The 23,228-nt window shown below is 34.5% G+C and overlaps 1 protein-coding gene across 1 annotated transcript; it reads right to left on the bottom strand.

Annotated features, from left to right (window-relative positions):
* Positions 1–15,195: 15,195 nt before the first annotated feature.
* On the bottom strand, positions 15,196–22,702 carry LOC108215103 (probable plastidic glucose transporter 2). The gene is made up of 14 exons (XM_017387447.2): positions 22,562–22,702; positions 22,037–22,170; positions 21,756–21,867; positions 21,596–21,663; positions 21,353–21,485; positions 20,747–20,846; positions 20,537–20,649; positions 20,329–20,422; positions 17,222–17,375; positions 16,959–17,102; positions 16,772–16,845; positions 16,180–16,268; positions 15,805–15,919; positions 15,196–15,707 (listed from the first exon to the last, which is right to left on the bottom strand). The coding sequence occupies exons 2-14, from the start codon at positions 22,125–22,127 to the stop codon at positions 15,525–15,527; spliced, it is 1,470 nt and encodes a 489-aa protein (XP_017242936.1). The 5' UTR covers positions 22,128–22,170; positions 22,562–22,702; the 3' UTR covers positions 15,196–15,524.
* Positions 22,703–23,228: the final 526 nt, after the last annotated feature.

The following is a 23,228-nucleotide window of genomic DNA, read 5'->3' as shown; positions in this document are numbered from 1 at the left end:
GACAATCGAAGACATGCTTAGGGTATGTGCTTTGGATTTTGAAGGAGGTTAGGATGAACATCTACCATTGGTTGAATTCGCGTACAACAACAGCTATCACGCTAGTATTGGTATGCCACCTTACGAAGCCATGTATGGTCGTAAGTGTAGATCCCCAGTGTGTTGGGAAGAAGTTGGTGAACGCAAAATACTAGGTCCAGAACTTATACAGCAAACCAAGGAAACAATTGAACTCATTCAGAAAAGATTAATTACAGCTCAGAATCGTCAGAGAAAGTACGCCGATCAATCTCGTAAGGACATGGAATTCCAAGTGGGAGAGCCAGTCCTATTAAAAGTGTCACCATGGAAGGGACTTATGAGATTTGGAAAGAAAGGGAAGCTTAGTCCCAGATATATTGGGCCGTTTTTTTAGGCAAGTAGGAAAAGTTGCATATGAGTTAGCCTTACCACCACATCTACAACACGTGCACAATGTGTTCCACGTGTCTATCCTTAAGAAGTATAATCCCGATTTGAAGCATGTTATAGAGTATAGTCCTATAGAGATTCAGTCAGATCTGTCTTATATTGAGCAGCCGGTAGAAATTCTAGACCGGAGAGAGAAAGCACTAAGAAATAAGACTGTGAGTCTAGTGCGAGTTTTGTGGAGGAATCCCATGGTTGAAGAATCAACTTGGGAACTTGAAAGCGAGATGCTAGAGAAATATCCACACTTATTTTCTTAGACTGATTCTGAGGTCAGAATCCTGTTAAGGGTGGAAGGATGTAACAATCGGGAATTTTGTGAATTTATATAATTATGTGATAATAATATTTTTGGTTATAATAATGTTTTCGAGCAATTATAATTTCATGCTGCATAAATTATATTTTATGTGATTAATAGCACCTGCCTGCTTATGTGGATCGAAATAAATTGAGAATTGATATATTTTAGAATTATTTGAATCTTGTGAAAATTAAGATTTAATTTAGTTTATAATTAATCGAAAATATTCCTTGCAATATATGTGAACTCATGTAAATTATCTGGTTTAGTTGTTTAGCATACAAACGTGTTATTTTAACTGTTTAATTTTGTCCAAACGGATAGATTAGAACTTGAATTTATTATATTGTCTCCATTAAAATTATTTTCAGTTTTAAAATTTAAAATCTGTATTTAATTGCACCAATATTTTATTTAAATGAAACTACCGAAATATTTCAGTTTTGGTATTTTAATATTTTGACTAATTTAAAAATATTCAAAGATCTCGCAAATGATTATTTTAATTATTTGCAATTTAAAAATAAATTACGGGCAATTAAATATAAAACTTTCAAATTCTTTAGAAATAAAAATTTTCATGTATTTACCCATTCGAGATTTTCAGGATTTGTAGTATATTTTGTTTTGGTTTCGGATATGTTTTTGGGCACCAAATATTTATTTTAGTGGTTTTTTTTATTTGAATTGAGGTTGTTTCTTTAGTTCAGTTTTAATTCTAAAACTCATTTAAATTAGCGGCAGAGTAGTGCAAGGCAGTAGTATACGTGGCCACTACGTGCAGCACCCCTAGGATATATACACAACAGGACACATAGGTTAATTCGTTTAAACGAAAGAAGAGAGAAAGCAAGGGTTAGATTAATCAGCTAATTCAGGTGAGGATCTGTTTATTCTTTAAATCAAATAACCGAGTCATGTTTTGTATTATATCACTGTGTTATGTGTTGTTGTGATGCTTGGTTTGATTGGGGTTTGGGGGTTTGTTAAATCGGAGTTGAGAATTGGGGGTGTTCGGCAGTTGGTGGTGGTGGTGTTGAAGGAGCGGCGGCGATTAACGCCGTCGACGGAGTCGTAGCAGCGTGGTGAAGCGAGGTTTGTAGTGGCTGTTGTTGGGTTGGTGTTGGGAGGCGGCGGAGGAGCGCCGTACTGCTGCGCCGTGAGGAGAATCGAGCGGCGACTGGCGGAGATGTGGTGGTTGTTGTCGGAGTAGGAGGAGACGGCGTCGCGTGTGACACAACAGCAGCGTTGTCGCGCTCTGGGCAGCCATGGTTGTTCAGAGAGAGAGATTTGAGAGAGAGAGGGGGAGAGGGAGAGGGGCTGCCGGATTCCGGCGGGTGGTGGCTGTCCGATGGTGGCCCTCGGTGGCGCCGGGCAGATTTTTCCGGAAAAAAACAAAAGAGAATGTTGATTTTATTTTTATTATTGTTATTATTATTATTGTTTTAATTAGCGATGATAATAATAATAATAATAATAATAATAATAATAGTAATAATAATAATAATAATAATAATAATGAAATTAATATCTAATTTTGAATGTTTATATTATAGTGCAAGGTGTGTTGTGAATACTGTACTTATATACGTATACTTGTGGTACATGTACAACTTAAAATCCCGAAACTTAATTGTTTAGTGTATTGTGACGATTGTATAAATTATTTCAGTCCCGGGAGTTTAGTTGGTTATTATTTGATTGTGGTAAATAGATATTAAATTGATTGTTGGTTGGTGGGATTATTTTAAAACGAAGGAAGTGTTGTCTGAATTTTGGTTTATTATGAAGAATTGGATTTGTATTTGGGAATCTGATTTAGATTATAATTCGGATTCTGACTAAGAATAAGACCGGAAATCTTGAATTATTGGTTATAATTATTTATAAATAATAAAGCATGTCAATTGCGTGATACGTGATAATGTGATTACATGAATATTATGTGTATATAATAATTAAAAATATTTGTACACCACGAAAGGTAGATTAGAATACGATTTAGAATTCTCGATTTGGACGACGATTTGGATTCGTCAACTGAATTATTGTTTTCTTGTAGAAGAAAGTGTTTAGTTGAAAAGCAAGCCGAGCAGTAGAGTATTTTGTTGATGAATTGAGAATTTCATTCAGAGGCAAGTGTTCCTGTCCCGAACTTATTTTTATTGCAATTGATGTTGCTATTATCCTGATTCGTATAAATTTTAAATTGTACATACAGCCTATGCACAATAAATTATTCTCACAAGTCACTATTTATTCTTAAATTGTTAGCCAGAAACAATTGTATGTACCAACATGCCTTGACTTATACCTTGACTTTTGACAAGACACTAAACCTTTTTTTTTCCACCACTAACCAGAATCAATTATTTCTACCAATATTTTACCGTGACTTGTGAATTATCTGAACCTAAACAGTCTTATCTCATTTTACCAATAATTGATTCGTTATTTGGAATCAATTATATACTTTAATTAATTGTATCCACCTTACCAATTTTCACTATTCAATGTTTATCTACCACCCGGTATCTTTTCTGTAGTTGTCTAATTTAAATATTGTCGATTGTGTTTCCAAATACTGTTCTCTGAATAGTTCTTTTATTCAAAATTTCAAAGCAATTATTGAGAAAAAGATTTACAAATGACAGCCACTTTCTGGTGGTTGAATTATTATGATAGTATGAGTTTGACTTGGATTTGCTTTCTATTGAAATCAAATTATTTTGTAATTGGAACGTATGCGTAAGAGACCGAGACGCCGGTCCAGCGAATAGGCCAATGTGTGCCTGGAATTCCTCAGATTTGGTGACATGCTTCTTGCATGATCCGGTGCTATCTCGCGACTGATCATCGGCTATAGCACAGCGTTAATAATTCCAATTATATACAAAGAGATTTATGAAAACGATTTATGAGAAAGATTATGAAAATTCTTATGAGATTGTTTATGATTTAATGCCTTTCTTTGCAGCATTAAGTTGTATTGATAAAGTTGAATTATTGGTAATTCTTTCAGCAATGATAGTTTTAATTTAAGAACAAGGTTAGCCATGCATTTTTAAAAATATTATTGTTGAGCATGCTTTGCTCATCTTTGCTTTCCTGTGTTCATTCTTTTAGTGAAAACTGAGGATGCCTCGTCTTCACACCACACGTAAGAGTGTGCCAGTGCATCATCCTTTGGTCTTTAGGTTCCATCTACCTAACCAGGTGGGTTTTGGTATAGATAGTTTGAAGTGAGAGAGTATATAGTTTGTTATAAAATATTATTAGTGTGTAAAACTTATCTAGACATTTAGTCATTGGCATAGCTTCTCGTCGAAGTTATCCTAATGACATCAGGTGTGATGTAATAACTTTATAATTCGGTTTAGTTCTTGTTTCACACTATAACCTGTTTGGATCTCGGTTTGAGGGGTCGTTTGCATGCTATTATTTATTTACAGGTTATTTTACTTTCGTGGCACTAAATTCTTGACCCCTGGATTTTGGGTTGTCACAGTAGCAATAATATATAAGAACATTAACAAGTCAATTTTTAGATTAGTGAAAATTATTTAAAGATATTAAATGGATAAAAAAATTACATCTAAAGATGTTTTTAATTAATAAAATTTACTAATCTTCAACACTGTGATGCATGCTACTTAAGTCAAAATTTTCAATTGATTTTACTATTTGTCTATGATAAATTATATATTTTGTTATAATATAATTGTTATAAAAATAGATCTTACATATAAAATTTAATATCCAAACTAAAACATACATAAATGTTTTTATCTTTGTCCATTTATATATCTGTCATAAAATTTTAATCAAAAACAAATATTAAAAAAAATTGATTTTTTGTGTAATGTAACCATTATATTCTATTATAACAATAATATATAAGAACACCAACAAGTCAATTTTGAAATTATTAAAAATTATTTAAAGATATTACATGGATAAAAAAAATTAAATCTAAAGATGTTTTTAACTAATAAAACTTACCAATCTCTAACATTGTGATGCATGCTATTTAAATCAAAAATTTCAACTGATTTCATTATTTGAGTATAAAAACATCATATATTTTGATATAATAAAATTTTACAAGAACAGATCTAACATATAAAATTTCATTTCCAAACTAAACATACATAAATTTGATAAACATCAATTCTTTTTTCATAGCTCACATCAATCTTTTAGACTTTCATTCGAATCAATTTCATATTTTACATCCTTGAAACATGTTGAGTCAACCATCAATACATTATTATTACCTCTTCAAATACATTTTTAGGTACAGGATTTTGATTATTTTCCTCCTTCGTCAGTGATGTACCAATCTTATTGTTTCTGCACTTTTCACATTTGTCTTCTTTTTTTAGAAGATGCCCCCTGGAATCCATTCTTAAAATTTACTACTAGTACTATAAGAAAATGATATAAAGAAAGACATATATATGTACTCTATCGTGTGTGTATTTATACATAAAATATTATGGATAGACTCAATTTGTTAATCACTTTTAAGTGTTGAAAATTCAAAATATTGGGAATGTGTTGAAAATTGAAAGTGTTGGAAAAATAAATAAGGGTAAGTAGGTTGAAAAAATTACATGGGAAAAAGAGAACGTCGAATAATTAAAAACAAGTAAAACTCCCTATAACATCAAATATTGAAAAACAGAGGGAGTATTTTCTAATCAAATATAACATGAGCCCACCTAGGGACGTTCACGAACCGAGCCGAGCCGAGTTTTGATCGAACAGAGTCGAGTTTTTTTTTTCTGACGACCCGAGCTTTCTTAAAGAACAAAAAGTTTGTTCAAGCTCGAGCTCATTAAGAAACGAGCCGCACACGAGTTTTTATCGAACAAAACAAGCTGAGTCGATTCGAACGAACACGAGCTAAACACGAACTTAAACGAGTCGAGCCGAGCCGGAGCTAAAAAACTGGTCAAACCATTAATTGACTGTAACAAACCAAATTAATTTATTTTTTTGTAAAATTTTTGTCATATCACTATAATATATTTATTGACATCCATACGGTTGGATCGTTAACAAATATATTTTAAAAATCTAAAACACGAATTCGGGACTAGACAGTAGTTAGAAGTACTAGTCAATCAACAAGTTGACTGTTAAAATAGCAAACCAAATAAATTTATTTTCTTATAAATTTTTTTTCATATCATTAAAATATATATATATTGACATCTATACGGTTGGATTATTAAGAAATATTTTTTAATAATTCGAAACACGAATTCGGGAGTACACACCAGTTAGAAGTGCTAGTTAATCAACTAGTTGACTATTAAAATAACAAACCAAATAGTTTATTTTTTTGTAAAAGTTTTGTCATATCATTAAAATGTATATATATTGACATCCCTATGATTGGATCATTGTGAAATATTTTTTAGAAATGCGAAACACGAATTCGGGACTAAACACTAGTTGGAAGTACTGGTCAATCAATTAGTTGACTGTTAAAATATCAAACCAAATAAATTTATGTTTTTATAAAAGTTTTGTCATGTCATTAAAATGTATATATATTGACATCCATACGGTTAGATCATTGATAAATATTTTCTAAAAATCCAAAACACGAATTCGGGACTAAACACTAGTTATACTTATACGTACGGTTCAATTAACTAGTTGACTGGTAAAATAGCAAAATCAAATAAATTTATTTTTTGTAAACGTTTTGTCATATCATTAAAATGTATATATACTGACATCTATACGGTTGGATCATTGAAAAGTATTTTTGAAAAAATATCACTAATTAAAGAAATTAGTAAAACCAATAATTGTCCATTTTCAGGTCTAACCCAAATAATCTAAAGTTTTATTAGGCCAAACTCAAACGGGAGCGTGTTGTTTAGGTAGAGATGGCCGAGGTTATGCTCTTTCTGATGGGGATGAGAAAACTGGAGTTATATAGATATGAAATCTTTGTTCTGGCTTTGGTTGATCTTTGTCCTCATCAATAACGTTCTTAGTCTACTGCGACATCCTTCCTTCAATAGATGTCAAAAGCCCCTGCTTCTAGCGCCAATTGTAACGGAGGAATATGATGATAACAAGATTCGAGGAAGGTTACTGGAATTAAGTGTGATTGGCTAAGATCGTTTGGGAATTAGGGTTTTCTCACAAATTCGAAGGAGTATTTGTTCTTGCAAGGGTTGTGTCCTCTCCCAAACAATGTGCTTATGTACCCTATAATAGGGATTAAGCCAGACGTAGTTCTTGACGAACAAATAACCTAATCATAATAGTTTTCCCATTCCTTGATTCCAACAATGGGCTACCACCTTAGGTTAGACAGATATGCGCTGCTGAAGCTCGGCCTCCTCCGAGAAACTAGATCTGTTGACCCAATCCAGATCATTTAGGCCTCCCCTGAGTGACGGCTGAGTGAAGGTGGGACTGCGCCCCGGGATAATAAATAACACTTGAATAACCGAGACCAGTAGTCGTACTTGGTTAAAAAAGTGAGGACCATATCCTCAGGTAAGGTTTCAGGAGTGTTTGACGCTTTGCCTGGCTAGTCACTGGAACTGATTACGGGCGAGGTTCATCCTCGGACGAGGACTCTAACGAAATCTCGGCACGCGGAACATTGACCTCGTCTAGTTAGATATCATCAGGCGAGGATGATACTAGGATGAGATTGACTTGCATTATGGGTTAACCACTTCCGCGATCTTTGGACGAGATTTCAGTCTTCAACAGCGGCATCGATATTCGGGCATAACATAATATATTGGTAGCACCTATTTTATTTTAGTTTAGAAATGGATTAATACTTCTAATGAATACGTACGTTCCACAAATTTATAATATTCAAGGACAGAGATGTATAGTACATTGATGAATTGTCTTCTATTGAATCGAAGTGATCACGTAAGAGGTGGACCGGGATTAGGGGAGAGCGGATGCGGGTTCGGTGCGGTTTTTGGATAAAACCGCAATCAGAACCGCATGTCCTCGATTATAAAAATCAAAAAACCTCAACTGCAACCTCATCATTGGTTTCGGTTTCGATTTTAAAATCTCAGTTTCGGTTTCTATCAGTTCGGTTTCGGTTAAAAAACCGCAAGAAGGAATGAAAGAATTATTAACTATCAAAACGTAATTAAAATCCCTCGAGAGTTTAAACAAAATTAAAGTATAAAGGTACGGAAAAAAACTCTGCACTGCAAGATTCACCAAATCATCTGTATTCTGCAATGCAAAATACAGCATAAGCAACTTACTAAGTCTGAGACGACAAATTACATATGCAATCAAATTAATATACATGATGAACTGGACAAAAGATATTACAAATCAGATTTAGGTTCAGTGGAGTCTGCAAATTCGTGGAGTACTGGAGTACTCCATCTTGACCGTTAATCTGTATTTAATCCAACGCTTATTATAAATTGGTTTTATAATTTTTAAATATCTGTTTAATAGACCGTATATATACACCCGTATGTTGTATTTAGTTTATGTATATCACTAATAACTGCCAGCCGTTAATGGAGGGGTGCCATTTTTCGGATGGCGTTGTCTCCCTTAACAGTCTCCCCCGTGAAAACTACATCACCACTTCATTCCCCTTTTACCCAGGTCGTTGTTCTGCTGTCCAGTGTTAGATTGTTTCTTAAAATTTTTCAATCCTATATTTCATCTTGTGGTTCATCTGCAAATGGTTCGAGGAGACAAGCAATCAGGTATATTGTTTCTCTATTAACTATAGCCACTAATTGTTCCCATGTTCTTCATCTTGTGCTGATGTATATTATTGTATGGGTTGTAAATTATCACCCTTTCAACCTTTTGTTTTTTGGTCGATTTGCAAATGATTGGGCGTTCAGAAAACCCAAGTATGTGGTATTTTGTAGATTTTATGTATGTCTAAGTCATAGTTGGTCATACTGTTGTTTTTACTCTCTTTCTAGTCGTTGCTTTCTTTTGTTCGTTTTCATTGGATTATGAATTGTGTATAAGTGAGACTTAGCTCTCAGTTTAGTGTATATAAGTTGTGGTTTGGTTGTCTTGTTTGGATGGTATTTTATGTATGACTAAGTCATAGTTGATCGTACTTTTGGTTATGTATTCAAGTGGTGATATACAACTTTGTGTTTGTTATAAGGATTATTTGTTTCTTTGTTATAGCAAGGTAACTTTTCTGTAAAACGGTGATGCTCGTCTTCTTTCATTTGCATGCTATGTGAATGAATTTAACTTGAAATTATTTGTTTGTCCCCCTAAACTGTTTTTCAATTTTTGTCTCCCTTGGTGTTTTTTACATGTTTCCTACCCTTATTTTCTACTATGGTAAGTTAATTTTGTGGTACACCACATATTAGATGGTAGTTAATATGTTTTTTGCTTGCAGGTAACGATGTTCTCCCACACTTTGAAATTTCAGAATCCAAAGATTCGTCTAATGCCTTGGACGAAGATTAATCTAGTGCCTTTGATTCTTCAGCATCAGAGCAAGATAACTCAGTACCCCTCTCTGACACAAGTCCTCAGGCTACATGTGCAGTGTCTCCTGATGGAATTAAAAGCTGGACCCTAAATGTGATGATCAACATAAGCCTCGCCTTAATATGCATTTTCCTATAATGAAGACGCTTTTTTATACTAAACAGAATATGGGAGACAATGTGGATATCAGCAATCGACTTAGTTTCATATAACTGTTTGCTGGCTCTAGCATAGGAGAGTTAGATCGCAAGTAGAAATTCATGTGATCATATACATACATATGAAAGAATGAAAACGGTTGCTGATATGGTAGATTTGGAAAAACTGGTAGCTTGGCACTCATAGAAAGCCTCCTTTAAATGATAGTTTAGTGAGATTTTACAAAAAATGTGGTTGTACTATACTCTACCTCTGCTTTCACCATCACAACAGTGAAAGGGCTCACCGATTAAACAATAAGACTCGCGTATGCGGAGCTTAATGGTTCAGCATAATGCATTATATACCTTATTTTAAGAGGTACTTGACCACATTATTGTACTCTTCCCAAAAAACCAGATCAGTTAAACATGAATGATGACATCGACTCCCATCAGTGTCGTCTACAAAGTAGGAACTCAGTTAACTGGGTCAACAATACCACCAGTAGATAGCAATACAAAAGGTAGGATAGTATAGCGGACGATTGTGCACAAGAACTAGTAACTAAATATGATAGGCTAGGAAGTTAATTTAACTAAATAAAACATACTTCTTCCAAATTTCAGAAGGTCATAAAACATTCCTTTGACAACCAGAATATTTTAAAGTTTGCAATAAACAGCCATCATAAATAAATTATCATATACAATCGACTGATGCCAATAGCTTGAAAAATAAAATATTAATTTTAGCTCTATCTGCAACCTTCTTCTTCCCCTTGGCAAAGTAAGTGGCACCTTGCATCACAGCTTCCTTTTTGCTGTTCAGGTCCCATGCTAGGATTTTATGAGTACACAACTCGCAATTTGTTTAGCAAATTTTTGTGATTGTCCTGCACAATTTAACCCAACATAGTCAAACAATGAACAATAATCTCAGTGACTACGTCTAATAGTTTAACAAAAAAAAAAAAGCTTACATTCTCTGACAATGGTTAAAATCGTTAACAGCTTACCATCTATTATAGGAATAATAATAGACAGATTAAAAGGAAAAACATAACCAAGTAACAATATCAGACTTAGAAATCGATATCAAGTAAACATGTCTTGGTATCACACTTTTTATAAGTTAAGTAGAAAATGATCCACAACTAAGTAAAGTAAAGTGCAACCCGTTTTCATCATACACATGAGGCAGATAGAGTGTCTCGCATCACAATTAAGCAAAAGTAAATATCAAGTCATCATTTTCTTAATAGCGATTTAGTAACAGCTAAATGTTTTGTATATCTCCTATTAGACATAGCAAGGAGTGTATAAAATAATGCCATATTCTTGCAAGATTTCAGATTTAACAAAGCAAGGAGGCTATTCTCTGGAAATTTTCGTTCATTATTGTTATCGACACTCTACCATGCAAGTATAATGTCATTAGGGACACTAAAAATGTGTTGTACTTACATTTTCATTCTGTATAATATGCAACATTTGATCTCCAACGTTCTTCACGAGCTCCTTCACAGAATTGTCGTCCGTCTCACAATCATTATGCCTTTCAACATCATCCTGCAAACCAAAAAACGTCACACACAAATAATTTAACTTAAACTGGGTATACTGATTGTTAGCATTTTGTTAGTTGCGCTCTTGTCATCGTCACTATTAGATTTCAGTTGTGCATTATCTTTGTTGAACTGATCGTTTGGATTGATCATTTTATCTCCCAAATTATTAACAAGAACTGCATCTGTCTGAAATTTAAAGATCCATGCCATATGTAAGAATAAAAGCTCGTTGTCAATTCAGTTAGAAGCAAAAACTATGTCCACAAGTTACCTCGTTGTCCCCTACAGGAGCCATTATTTCTCCAAGCCCAAAAGTTCCTTCCGTCTCTTCAATTTTCTACCTAATCCAGTGAAAAAAGTGAGTGATCCAGTGAAACTCCCACAAAAAAAAATCAAGTTTTTGCCTAAACTCTAGTCAATTACACACAAAAAAACCAATGTTGCCACTATATCAAGTCCAGCAATAAACCCCACTCAGCAAAAAAAGTAACAGCAGTGACATTTTTACAGCACAACAAAAAAACATATAGACAAAGATCATTTTTACCACCGTTACAGGGAGAATAAAATGCAAAACAACTAGGAAGACATTACCCATAAACTAGCTTGCACTTCACCCAAAGATTTAATCGGTCTACTATTGTTCACAAAAAAACGACATGCAACTATGATCTAAGCAACAACCTAAAAGAAGATGAAAAGAATCGCGCGCAAGCAGTTTCACTAGTTCGCATATGACTTGAAAGAGACTGGTCTGAACTCATTCCGTTGTTTCGCAAAATTGCTCGAGTAGAAGACGCTTATTAGTACTCTCTCGTTGTTGTCCTGCAATAACGTCTCTCGGCGGTTTTGATTATCTGAGATATCCGATGTGATATGGTGGAGTGAGATTAGGAGAACAATTTTTGGTATATTTCTCCTATCTACCTCATAATATTACTAATGATTACTAATCTTTTTAAACAACAAAAAAGTTGAATTGAAATGCATAAATTCTATCACTTCCCATTGTTATCCTCAAATATAACACGAAAAAAAAAAAGGAATGGCCAGCATAGAAAATATACAAGAGAGGGTAACAAGCACATCACAATTTTCACAGAGGATTCATGGGTTTGACATGGAAATCTAACTAAATAACAATACCCAAACTCTTTTTCATAAGATCATATGCAATTAGATTAATGACACATTTGGCACACCTAAATCCCAAGCAAAAGGTGACAAAGGTACATTGCGGAACAACACAAAACAGCAAGATCACATAACCCGCAAAGTACACAAAAACTTCTTTTTGCCAAATATAGTGGTTCTTCAAAAAAATTGAGGAATAAACCCAATTCAGCAGCTTAAGTGGTAAAAAGGGTGCATCAATCCAACCATTTTCTAATTTCCAATAAACCCCAATCAGTATTATAAGTGGCAACAACTACCCACCAAGTGTGGAATGTATTACTCGAATTAACATTTAACACCCGTATCATAGCCTAATCCAATTACTCCGACACCCATTTGATCAAGGCAAGGAACAATTAACAAAGAGACAATGAACAAGTAAACAAAGAGCCAATCAAACTAAACACACATTACACACAAACATATCGAACATTCCATTGTCTACTATTACAAGCTAATCACCATTATAACACTGTACAATGACATGCAAGTACAATCTGAGCAAAATCAGAGCATGATAAAAGTAAATTACACGAAAGACTAGAAGTTTACTGGTTTCGACCTCAATTTAAAATACACTAACCTGAACTCAAGTTTCGTTTTCAAAACTATCTTTGATTTGTAGACACTTATCAACAGGATCTTGTTGTCGTCCTCGCGCTTGCTTTTAGGCCGTGTCTATCTTATCAAATCGTCAGTTTTGAACATTCGGCACATAACTGTCACTCGAATGGCGATAAGCACGGAACAACGATTTGGGGGAGATACGATGTATACAGTCTTGTACGAAGCCATATCTATTCAGCGGTTTCTCAATTTTAAAAAAAGTGACAGCCGTCCCTCATCTCTGCCGTTTGTTTCAGTTTTGATCTAATGGTTGTAGACTAGGTCTCCAAGTACTCTAATTAAAAAAGACTCCAAAGAGCCCAACTCTACAAATCATATCCCTGCACATAATTGAATACGAAAGAACATTAGTTTCCCATACACAATACATATCACATATCCAGGGGTGGATCTAGTAAGAGGCATGGGGACACGTGCCCCTCAAGTTTTTTTTTTTTTACATTTTTTCACCATTCTAAATCTTACAAAATTATAAACCCCCCCCCCCCTTAAATTTAAAAATATATAGGTGTTTTCCAAAAATTTGTTTGGTGCCCCTCAAGATTTCGTTTCTAGATCGGCCCCTACACAAATCACATATATAATATATGTATTAATTTCTAAAATTTTATATAAAAATTATAAGAAATATTTATTTATTTATTATTTTAATAGTCAGATCGGTTCGGTTTTTATCGGTTTGGTTCTCACCTATAACCGGAACCGACTAATAGGTTTCGGTTTTGGTTTTCTACATTTCGGTTTCGGTTGCGGTTCGGTTTTTAGCGGTTTCGGATTCGGATTTATTCAGATCTTTGCTCAACCCTAACCGGAATATTGCTAAAAAAAATATTTTAAATGATGAAGAGGGAGTAGGATGAGAACTATCTAGCTCTAGTTGAAGTTTGTATGGTTTACCTCATTATATTACAACTAAAGTGTGCTATATATTCAGTCAAAAAAAAAAGTGTGCTATATATATTAGTAAAAATATACATCCATGATCATCGAAGGTTAGTATTTAGTATGACACTAGCTTTGTATACTCAGAGACCTCTCAAACCCTAACTTACAAAAACTCTCGAACTCTCTCTTCCTTTTCAGGCCACCGTCGGAGATTCCATCAATATTTCACCGATGAAAAACTCCGAATCAGTTAATTTCTCTTGGTTTGTTCTTATTTTCTCAATAATACTACCCAACGGATCTGTACTTGGATATTAGATCTATTCGATTTTCAAGATTTTGATTTGGTGATGAATCAATTGGGATGATTCAATGACGAGTTAGCGACTGCGATTCAGTTTTAGCCATTTCCGGAATCTACATATATTTATATTCGGTAAGGTAAAGATCGTGTGAATTGACCCCACGACAATGACATGAGTTCAAAATCTTCGTTCTTATTGTTTTTAAATGTATTTGTCTTATGTCTTTTGTTATTGGTTATATTTTCGTAATTGAATTTTGTGTCTCGTTTATTACTTAGATTTATAAGACTTTATATCGTAAATTGTGTTTTGGACATGTTGTATCTTTAGTTTGAATTTTTGTGTTTTCTTTTAAGGGAGTGCCATGATTGATGGCTTCTTGATCGTATATTGCGATTTTGGTTGTCGTTTTTTAACGATTGTGTCATTTTCGATGACTTTGTTTTGGTGCCTAGCATAATCTTTCATGCTTGTTTCTTTCTTTCTTCCTCCTTTTTTCCTCTCCACCTTATTTTCTTCCTTTCCGTGGATTTTTGTCCTTCATCTGGGTTTTCTTCTCAGTCATTAAAGTTTTATTGGCTTAGTTCCACGGATTTTGTTTTCGAAAAGTTTTTTTCCGGCATCATAAATTTTTATCTAATTTCTTGTGGGGCTTTTTGACATGCCCTTTGATTAGATGAAAGTTTCTATGTATGAAAAAAGCTCTTCCAATTCTTTCGGTATTGTATTTCGGTACAATTCGCTGACGTGAAAGTCTTATGACAAAAAAATATATATATAGTGAAAAAGAAATTATCTATTTACAAAAATAATTGTGTATGAGCGATCAATCTCAAATTTTCCAAATTATATTCCCAGACAAAAATAAATACTGAATCTATGCTTGAGCCTAAGATTAATAATGCTCTTAAACTTCGAAGAAAACCATGTATGATCAATGCAAAAAACTTATATTAAAACGTGTTTTATGAACTTGTAAGAAAATCAACCATTCTCGCGACTCGTATTAATATGGTATCTAATCTCACTTCAGAGAGAACGTTTAATATTGACCAAGAGAAAATTTGTACTAAAATGGATGATTTTAACTTGTAAGAAAAAATTAATACGACTTGAATAAATTTTTGATTCAATCTGACAGAAACCAAATACATATCTTATCACCTTGCAACTTATTTACTGAATTATCTGAGCATACTTTCGGTATTTTAATTTGCTTGTACTTGTAATATAATCAATCATTCAAATAGAAGGAAACGAAATTTCCATGCACTTGATTCTTATCAGACGTGGTATCTTCCTGACAACTCTGATGTCGTCAGTCTTCACATACCTTGTAGTTCATTTTAACATATACAAGATTTTTGCATATACTGCATAGTGCGTAGTACTTCTGGGTATACTACCTGTATTAAGAAGACAACTCACACTGATCCGACCAGACCGGTGACTTGAACCAACTCGACAGCTACCTATTATCAGACTGGAGACTGAAGCTTTAAGTTTATGTTTCATTAATACATATACGCCTGGAGTGAGCAACGAACCTCCTCTATTCTGAAGGAAGAAGAGATATTTCTATTTCTTGGAGAGATTTTCCTTTGGTTTCCATTACATTATTCTTTACAAAGAACACTGCCATCAAGCAGAAGGTACCGAACATGGTGTACAAGAGTTGTGGTCCCATTCGCTCAAGCAAACGCAAGAACAGCAAGCCCACCAAGAAGTTGAATACCTGAAGAGCATTTTTATTAGACGATGTAAACCATGACAATGAACTGGTAGCTTAGGAGTTTCCAAATTTATTTTGAGAAGAAGTATTAGTGACCCACCCAATGCACTGACATACAAAATGCCATAGCTTTAGCTCTAATTCTGTTGGGAAAGATTTCAGATAACAGAAGGCCAGGAACGGGGCCAGCTCCCACAGCGAATGAGAAAACAAACCTGCACAAAAAGTACAATATCAATATCGCAACTTCATATACCATCTCCCTTCCAAAGCCAACTTAGACCAGGCTAATCAAACCATGAATCTTAAAGAGAAGCAAGGAGGAATCATGATTCAGATGGGTTTCAATCTACAAAACTAATGAAATCTTGAAACTTTTGAACCACATATTAAGCTCAGAAATATGCCCCCTAAAAGGGGCAGAAGACTCAGAACCATATTGATATTCTGAAAAACCAACATAAAGAGTACTTACGCCAGCATGCCTCCAACAGATAGGTACTCTGCTATTGAAGTAGATGCAAATGCCCCTGCTGCAGCTACTTGAATGCCTGTTGATACGACCTGCACAGACCAAATGCACAAGGATAAAAAATAAAAAGATGAACGTGTCAGCGTGTCAATATAAATTTGCCAGATTAAGCAGCTCCTCGGGAGAACAAAAGGTTTTTTATGGTTAAATTGACAAGGTATCCTCATTCCTAAACCTAAAGGTTCTTGTCAGCATGATTTTATGCTTTGTTTATGTCTGCCAAGTCAAAGAAAAAGTCAATCATTTCTACTCTACTTAAGCGGGTTTTATGTTAATAGGTGCTCAAAGGTCTACACCTAAATAGAGTGTATGAGTTTTCTGGATCAATATAAATACTCAATAGTGCAGATTCTATAAAGCCAGCCTAATGGGGTAAGGGGTCAGTTCATATTTCCCTGCACAAACTTAAGACATGATATCTAATATGATTAGCATGATATGCAGCTAAGTTTAGAATATTTTCAGAAATGCATTATCAAAAAAAACATTTAAAACAGCATAAGTAAGCATCCTTAAATATATCGGAAAAATTTACCATGCCAGAAAAACTCCAAATTAGTAGACCCTTCCTTCCTACTTTGTCCATCAATGTTAACGCAATGACAGATCCTGAGGGAAGTAATATTATACAGTCAACTGAAAGTATCCTAGCCTGAGAGTGTACCTGAACTGGGGGTACCAATTATATCAAAAGAAGGTGAACAATTTACATAAAACTGTACCAACTAAATTTGTAATCCCCACAAAGGCATTGGCCAGGTTAGATGATACTCCCGCACTTCTAAATACAGTTGAAGAGAAATAAAATACAGCATTTATTCCAGATAGCTGTTGTAAAGCAAACAGGGCTGATCCAATATAAACAACTGCAAAATAGTTGACCAAAAAGCAAATCAGACACTGGGTAAAATAATCACTGCAGTAGTGGTGGCAACAGCAAGTTATTGTATGGAGAGCATTTACAGAATGCATGCGTAATTAATACCTCTGAAATGACGACCACAAATCAAATCTGATACCGTGACATTTTCGATTTCATCTCCTCTATCTGATTTCATCAACTCTGCCATTGCAGCGTTTACATGCCATCCACCTAAAACCTTCTCAAATTGAACCTCAGCTTCAGAAATTCTTCCTTGCTATTACAAATGACAGGAAACCATGAGCAATCCTTCTTTTTTTTTGGCACAAGAACACAGTATAATGCAGACGGTGACTATAGAATCATATCAATCAATCAAAAACAAAGTATTGGTGAGTGATGAATAGGCAACCTGTGCTATGAGCCCAGTCTCAGTGTCTCATCTGAGAGAGAGAGAGAGAGACAGTACTGGTGAGTGGTGAATAGGCGATCTGTGCTATAAGCCAGGCTCAGTGTGTCATATGAGCGGGAGGGAGGAGGGAGGGAGGGAGGGAGAGATTCTGTAGTACTATGAGTTCAGGCTGTGGACGTGGATATAATCTGTGCTATGTGCAGAGAGAGAGAGGAGAATAGGGATTCTGTACTGTGAGAGTGGATCTGATTTGTGCTATGTGCAGAAAGAGAGAGACAGAGAGGGGAATAGGGATTCTGTACAAGCTATGTGCAGAGAGAGAGAGAGAGAGAGAGGGAGGGAGGAGAATAGGAATTCTGTACTATGAGTTCAGGCTGTGAACATGGAACTGATCCGTGCTACGTGGAGAGAGAGAGAGGCCCAGGCTCAGTGTGTCATACGAGAGAGAGGGAGTATATATAACAACTCCACTAACTTCCATGCTTTTATGTTTAGGAGTATCAACAGAGAAAATAAATTAGAAACTGCCATAATTTCATCTACAGAGAGAGAGAGAGAGGGTAATACAACTCCATTAAGTTCAATAACCAAATTAGCCACTGGCAAAATACTATCTACAAGCAATGTTTATAGGCAAGAATGGCATTATAAAGTTGGCAAGGACTAAACTCTAAGGAACATTAAATAGTAGTAACGCATTGCCTATAATTAGGAAACATTTCCACAACCAAGTAGATGATTAAGCTCTTATTCATTCTAACAGAATAAAGGATTCTAGGACATTAGGTTGGGCACTGTATTGAACTGATATACGGTGATAATGCACAATAATCTGTTTTGTAACTGATCCACAAAATCCTCCATTCAAATTCTAATTATATAAATGATAAGATATTAATTATGTTCCCTGATAGGCACCTCCTTTGTCATGCAGCCTTGAATTCCTTTCTTCCAAAGATTGATAGGCAAAAGTGTGGACTGTGAGGAAGGCCAAAGCCAGTCAGTGCATTCTTTGAAGAGATATGGTGCAACAGGTAGTTCCAGGATCTAATTAAAAGAACCGGACCTGTTCAAGAGTCTAGTGTGGACGATAGTTGAATCATGAATGTAGGCAGTGGGTAAACAAATGATAGGAATTGGTGAACAAATGATTATGATCTTCCTTTCCTGGTATATAGAAGAGATAATGAAAGCTAATCTATGTTCCAAAGGCCTTGGTATATTCAAGAGTGGGGTAACTCTTCCTTGCAAATGAGCTATAGCTGTGAGAAGAGAATACAGTGAGGATGATGACCTTGCTCCAAAAGCTTTAACCAAGATACATTCACAAGCAAATACAATGAATCTGCTTGTTTTTAATAGTATTTATCAGGACCCTTATTTTTAATAAATATATCTTTAAATCATTCAAGAAATGTTAGGATACAATATATTCCTGATAAACCCTCCTCTCAACACCTTGAAATTAAAGGAAAAATGGTCACTTAACTTAGTATCAGGGCTCAAACGGAGCCTGTGATCCACCCTCGACCCAAAAATGGGCTTTTAAGTGAGGGTTATGATAGAATACAATATAATCCTGGTAAGACCTCCTGACAGGCTGTCACCTTGAGGTTTTAAAAGAATTGGTCACTTAAAAATAAAGAATTAACAAAAACTTATTGATGTTGATTGTTGTATATGGCTAGATCCAACATTTTTAGAGTGTTCTATTTCTTCTAATGATATATGTTCTCTTAAAAGGTACTGAAAAAGCCTAAAATAAAACTTGCACATGACCTAGTTAATGTGAGGGCAGACCCTCACTAGGACCATTCAATAGTTTCAATTTCCTTATGTAATTTTTTTAACATCAACATCAAATTCTATATCTTACCGCAAAACTATAAAATAAGGTAGCTCTACATCTAATTACAAATTCTTCCTCCTCTGTGCAGTCATTCACTATCTATTTCAGAACATTGTTTATTTAACGACTCAAGCTTTCGCCACTGCTTCCTCTATTTGCTCCATGTTAAACTTTTCTGTTCGAGTTCCCTAAACCTAGTTGCTTTTCAATAGACTTGGTTTTACTATGAGTCCAAACTATGTTTAATTGTTTAGAGTTGTTCCTTAATATTGGAGGTAGCAATATATAAGAAAAGCACTTAAAACTTAAAAGAAGAATACTGCTCAACATGTACCAACTTGCACCTGATTGCGAAAATTTCCAATAACTTTTTTAATTATGGCTCATGAGAGCACAATGCTGTAATAGCACATATATTTTTCTATTTATTAGATTTGCATACTGCTATACTATTTTTTATATCGAAACAACAGCTAAAGTCCTAGTCTCCTAGACTGTTAAAATTGTTCCCCTACTCCAAATTAATATAACTTATATTTATACTTATTAACAATTTTCCACGAATTTAATTACCAAAAATGAAACAAAATAGACTTTAATAGAAAGTATTACATGCATGCAAGCATGACTGGTACTAATAAGATCATTCAGAATATACATATCCAAGTGCAATCTGGACTCAATATTGTTTGATTCCAGTTTTTGTCTGAATATAGTTATTACTTATTACTACTTATTTTTATACTTATCTTTCTGCTAAAGTGGCTAATGAATATATAAAGTCGTGATGTGTCAACTCAAATTAAGCAGCACCACCTGGATCTACCTGGCAGTTGGTGCATACTAACATTTCGACATGTAATTCTAAGACTGTTGTTCCTGGTAAAACTAAGTCTCATACATTCAACAGAATACAAGACAGAACACACAAGTCCACTATATAAAACTCAATTATGTACAGTTACAAACCTTGTATAGCCAATGAGGACTCTCAACAGCGAATTCCATGAAAATAGCAAGTATTGCTGCTGGAATCGTAGATACCCAGAAACATATACGCCACCTGATGAATAAAAAAAATTGATGTTAGAATCTTAATATTTAAATATTTATATCAGCTTCTAAAATGGTAAGTTTGCAGCTTCAAAGACAAGGTGACATTCATCAATTGTCTTACCAGCCACTTATATCCTTAACAGGAATTCCAATTAACAAAGCCCCCATAATTCCAGCGCATGTTGCGATTTGAATGAAGCTTCCATAAGTCCCTCTCACAAACGGAGGAGAAACCTGCATGTGTTTGATGGAATGAAAGTTATGAAACAAACCACAGATGTATGTGTAGATTTAACAATCTGTCAATCTACAAAAGCAAATTATGTTTGACCTCTGTGATGTAGAGAGAAGCAACAGGAGGACCAATACCCAAGCCTGTACCAACCAGAAACCTTCCGAGCAGCATACCAGCCACATTGTTGGTTGATGCACTGAAAATCGATGGATCAATACCCAAGAAATGAAAAGAAGATAGGCCAGTTGGCAAGCCATTTGAATAATATAAAAACATGCAAATAGGATGCCAGAAGTCAGTAAGGCTGAGATATCTGCTAGCTACTTGATAAAATATGAGATGGTCACCCTATACAGTTCGAGTTGTAAGGGTTTATTTCATTCATCTACATGGAATCTGTTCCACTATTGGAGTTTAGACAAGCATAATTCGTTTTAGACAAGAAAAATATTAATTTTAGTAATGAAAAAGTGTGAATCAGTTCAACATAAAGGTACGAGTTGAACCATCTAAACAGACATGTGGCGACAGTCGGCCTCCTTCAGTCTTCAAAATAAGCTAAACATCTAGATTTTCCCATAATATTTGCATGATATATAAACTACATATAGGTTTAGAATCAAAACTATATAAAGTGAGAAGCAGCTCTGAGACCTACTAAAAAAATGGTTGAGCAAAATATTTGATTCTCAAACTTAATACCTGATAGAAGCACCAAGTATCATAGGCAAGACACATAACTGAAAAGCCCTGCGACGCCCAAACCCGTCAGCAATCCAACCACTAAGTAGAGATCCAACAAAAGCACCACCAAGACAAATACTGACCACCAACCCTGTATTATGTGTAAACAACTTTAGCTGTCTGCAATTAATTACAGAAAGAAGATAACAGCACATTTCATGTTAAACCTTAAGAAAAAAGGAGCCATATACGAAGTCTGACCTTCAGCTAATGTATCTCCCTTGAACCCGAGATCAGAAGAAATGCTTTCAAGAGGTTCATTAACTACTCTGTGTAATCCAAAGCAACAGAGTAACAATAATCACTAAGGATGTAAGGCAAACTACAAAATACCAAAATATACACAAGACTGAAGACAAACCCAAGATGGTAGCCAAATAAGAATGGAACTATGGTTGCCAAAAGAACATGTGGAAGAGAACGCTTCCAAGACGGATTTGTAATATCCTGTCCCACGCCATTCTGTAAAGGAGCTAAAACGGTACACAAGCATTTTAGGCATCCTATTAAGAAATTCTCTAGGGCACTCACAACTTCCACATATATTTGCTTACATAATCATAAGAACTAAACAAATATCCTTAGTTTAGTTTCATCTCTTAATATTTTCCAACTCTCCAAATAAATATATGATAGTTTTACCTGAACTGTCCTCTAAGTCAGCTTCATTAGCATTATCCCTCGACATCGTTCGCTTGTACATGGAGGGCGAACCGCGTGTTTTACCCAGCATACTACACCTCTACCACATAAAGTAGACTCGAAGAGGCAGTTCACTGGCAAAACACGATTTCGAGTCATTACAAGTGCAGTAACAATACATTGAAGCAAAATCTATTACTTCACTTGAATCATTCTAACTTAACAGATTTAAAGATCTAAGATGTAGACGAAAATTCAACAGATTCCATTAATATCTTTTTTTATTCGAGTTCTTCGATTCTATTTGAAGCTTAGTGCCTCACAACATATCTATTAATACAACAAATTGATCATCTCCTTAAATATCTAAGTAAACACAAAGCAATCAAGCTGGTAATTATTTAAAGTTGCAGAGCTAATAAGATTCTACTAACTGAATAACAGAAATTAACAAACCTAATAAGAAATTCAAGAGCTGAGCACAACAAATAAAAGTAGAATAAAGAAAAGTAACAACAATCTCACCAAGGAATAGAAGAAGACAAGTTGGAGTAAAGAAGATGAAGATGAAAAAATAAAGGGAAAGTTGCTGCAACTTTAAGGAAACCAGAAGCTAAGATGCGGCTTTATTAAGATTTAAGAAACAATTATTATTGTATTATTTTGTTAGGAAATAAATACATTGAGATTTTCAACGGGGACTTGAGTTGACACGTAGCAGTTTGCACCGTCTTTGGAGATGTACGGGCGGCTGTTGAAGGATTTGTGACACCTGCTTTTTTACTGCATGTCTCCGTTTTTACTTTTTCCACTATCCTCGGTCATCTTCATTTTTTTCCTTTTCTTTCGAAAAGCGTATTTCGAGATAATAAATTTCTATAATATAACATTTAACCGTATCCCCTGCTTCTTTTTATTATACTAGTTGAGAAGCCGCGCGTTGCGGCGGCCTATAAAAATTATATTAATGATTCAATATTAGTATTTGTGGAATAAAATAATTTTGTGGTTGTGTATAAAAAATATATTAATGTTGTAAAATTAATATTTGTAGGATAAAGTAAATTTATATTATAAAAATCTTGATGTAATACCAATACTAATATATAAAATTGCAAAATTGTTCTATAATTCATGGTGAAAAAATGAAAATAAATTTGTACACGTAATTAACAATTTAAAGTTTGATAAA

The sequence above is a fragment of the Daucus carota genome, chromosome 3 (assembly GCF_001625215.2).
Source record: "Daucus carota subsp. sativus chromosome 3, DH1 v3.0, whole genome shotgun sequence".
NCBI lineage: Eukaryota > Viridiplantae > Streptophyta > Magnoliopsida > Apiales > Apiaceae > Daucus > Daucus carota.
The sequence above is the reverse complement of the archived record's forward strand: the minus strand, read 5'-3'. Positions and strand labels throughout refer to the sequence as shown.